The 2,941-nt window shown below is 31.3% G+C and overlaps 1 protein-coding gene across 1 annotated transcript; it reads right to left on the bottom strand.

The window, feature by feature from the left end:
* Positions 1-304: 304 nt before the first annotated feature.
* LOC118757464 lies at positions 305-2,893 on the bottom strand (the record flags this gene model as incomplete). The annotated part of the gene is given in 6 exon segments (XM_036492174.1): positions 305-731; positions 972-1,122; positions 1,286-1,467; positions 1,524-1,577; positions 2,515-2,580; positions 2,653-2,893. Coding segments are annotated over 6 exon segments (612 nt in total). The 3' UTR covers positions 305-618.
* Between the last annotated feature and the right edge of the window lie 48 nt (positions 2,894-2,941).

The following is a 2,941-nucleotide window of genomic DNA, read 5'->3' as shown; positions in this document are numbered from 1 at the left end:
ATGTGCTACAAAACTGCGTACCAGAAAATTTTCTAAATATTCTAATTCAAAATTTTGATGACAATTTTTTGAAGTTTGATTAATTTTGTTGCAATTTGTGCAAGCTTTGCAGCTTTTGTTATTGTGGTTTCTGTTATAGATCGAATTATATTTTAAATGAAAATTATTAAAAATAAACAAATAAACATAATTTGCAAGCAATATCGTTTTGAATTTCGTTGCTAATTAGTTGAACATATCTGTACATATATCAGATAAAACATAAATAAAAGTTGCAAAGCTTGCACAAAGTTCACAACAACTAATCTGATATATGTAGATCGACCCATATGTAAAATGAAAATTACTAACAATAAATAAATAAAGATAAGTTGCCACAGCATCATTTTGAATTTTACTGCTATTATTTTTAGCGCAACTGTACATATGTACGTTCTTTTCGAACCAATTTTGTTTTATAAATACGCTTACATTTTAAACTTGCAAATATACGTTAAGCTCTTATGCCAAAATTCAGTAAATAACTTAAGTTTGTACTTTCTTTTCTTATAATTATATTAAGGATTCAGTCCAAAGTGTGAATAAGGCGTTATATTAATTATTCAGTTCAGAAATTAATTACTGATTATTTGCTGTTGCTGCATTTTTAAAGTGGCGCTTTTTTTGAACCCTGAAAGCACGGCGCAATTGCTCTTCTGGATTAGTAACACCTGGTAATTGCGAAATGGCATCTAATTAAAGATACAAACGTTAGTTAATTTAAAGTTACAAAATATTATTTTCACATAACCACATGTGTATCTGTAGGCCATTGGACAAATCACTTTCAACGTTTTTTTAACTTCAGCAGTAAATAAATTATTTTTAGTTATATTGCATAACTCAGAAAAACCCGAGTCAAGTTTAGTTTGTGAAACATCCCAAGATACACATGTAGGTAGATATGTGTGCACGTATGTATGTCTGTATACCTAAAAGCGCAGCATAAAATTTTTTAAAAGACTTCAGGCTTTGTTTTCCATGTGTACCGTCTATGTTATATCGTATTATCATCGACTCGGCGAGAATGTTTCTGAAATTTTTATGGGCGGAATACTGAAAAAGTTTTCTCATCATGGAAACCTGTGAAATATAATTAATTTAAAGACTTCCATATCGCCAAGTTAAAATTTAATGGCGTTTTCTTTTCTACCGAAACATTTTGCACAAATACTTAGGAGAGGACAGTAAAAAGGCACCATTTTCTCTAGAAAAGAAAACACCATTAGTAAGATTCAATGCTTACGTAAATGTCTCGGTTGTCCTGAAATATTTTTTCATCTACGGCGGCTAAAGCTTCATCGGTACAAATTGGAAAGAGGTCGCCAATGGGCGCAGCAAGAGATTCCTGGCGAATTAGCTTGCTGATTAAAATTTTATGTTCTGCCAAAACTGTCATAAGAGCTTTGTTTTGTAAAAGGTGGTTTTCTAAAATGAAAAGTAATGTAATTTTGTTTTTCTCCACAGGTATGTATGCATATTACTTTCGATTTGCTCCAACTTGTCTAACATAGATAATTTCAAGTTTTCTTCGCGTTCTGAAGAGAAATATAAAGAGTCAATAAATATACAAAATGATAGATATATAAATATATAAATACTGAAGTAAATAGATATGCAAACAAATAAAAATACCTACGTACACTCCTCGTCATTTGACCTTATTTGACCCTTTTAGTCCTTAGTATTTCCGTTTGTTTATGCAATATTTACTTTTTTTTATAAAAATATAGCATAATGTGGCGAATACTGCGGCAACGCGAAGCGAACAACAAGAAAATGTCCGACGAAAGGCGTAGAATATTCGACAGCAAGAAATGTAAAGTGGAATACAGCGAACAGCGAGAGTATTAAAGAATGTGCGATAGATGGCACAACGTTCTAGAGTTGCCATGAGTTCGAGTGCAAGTATATAAGGCCGCTGCCACAGCGCACCAAAAAGTGCAGTTGTAAAACAGAGATCGATTGTGTTAGCGAGTTTTGCAAAGTATTGTAGTTGTCTTAACAAGTATTGTTAATTGTTGTTATTGCCGAAACAAGTATTTAAAAGTATTTGTTGTACAATAGAGTTAATTGTACTGTACTTTGGTCATATTGAGGGTTTGTTTAAAAATATTCTGCAAATCCGATTTTAAAATTTTATACGAATTTAAAAAATGTCAAGGAATGTCAACAAAGGGGTGCGCTAAACTAATGATCTGCAGTGGTTAACTTGATAATATTAAAAAAAAAGTATTCGGTATGCAGGTTAGTACCCCATTCTATTCTGGTATAATAAAGTGCCAGTTTAAAGCGATCGTAAATAGCGTTGATTTTAGAAAATTTTGCTATATTTTTATTTAATTAATTCATTTAAAAATTAATGAATAATAAATAAACAAACGGAAAACTGAAAATACTAAGGAATAAAAGGGTCAAATGACGAGGAGTGTATATATATATATATATATATATTTTTTTTGAGTATATACATACCTTTAATTTCATTAAATTGTTCTTGAAAATTAACGCATCTGGTGCACTCACTTGTGGGATTGGTAGCTGTAGTAAATATAACATAAATAAAAAAATGTTAATTGGGTTTCAAATGCATTTATTTTTGAAAATACTTACCTTGCGGAAGCAGATCGCTACGAACTTTTAACCTCTTAAACGACATTGCGATTTTATCCTTTTGTATATATTTCTGTTATTAAAAAAACGAATCTGCGAAAAGTGGTGTTAAATACTTGAATACTCAACAACAACCATGTAAGATTGGAAGCATGAGTAAGCGGCCATCGTGTGGCAGACCCAACAACTTAACATCTATATCATTAACGCTGAATATTTGTTCTTCATCTGATGGCTACAAGGGCAGACAAAAAACTTTCAACACAGTCAGGTTTCTTAGCGCCCAAGT

This window comes from Rhagoletis pomonella, unplaced genomic scaffold (genome assembly GCF_013731165.1).
Source record: "Rhagoletis pomonella isolate Grant_MI unplaced genomic scaffold, Rhpom_1.0 Rhpom_scaffold_18266, whole genome shotgun sequence".
NCBI classification, from domain to species: Eukaryota; Metazoa; Arthropoda; class Insecta; order Diptera; family Tephritidae; genus Rhagoletis; species Rhagoletis pomonella.
This window is presented reverse-complemented; position numbering and strand designations above follow the sequence as displayed.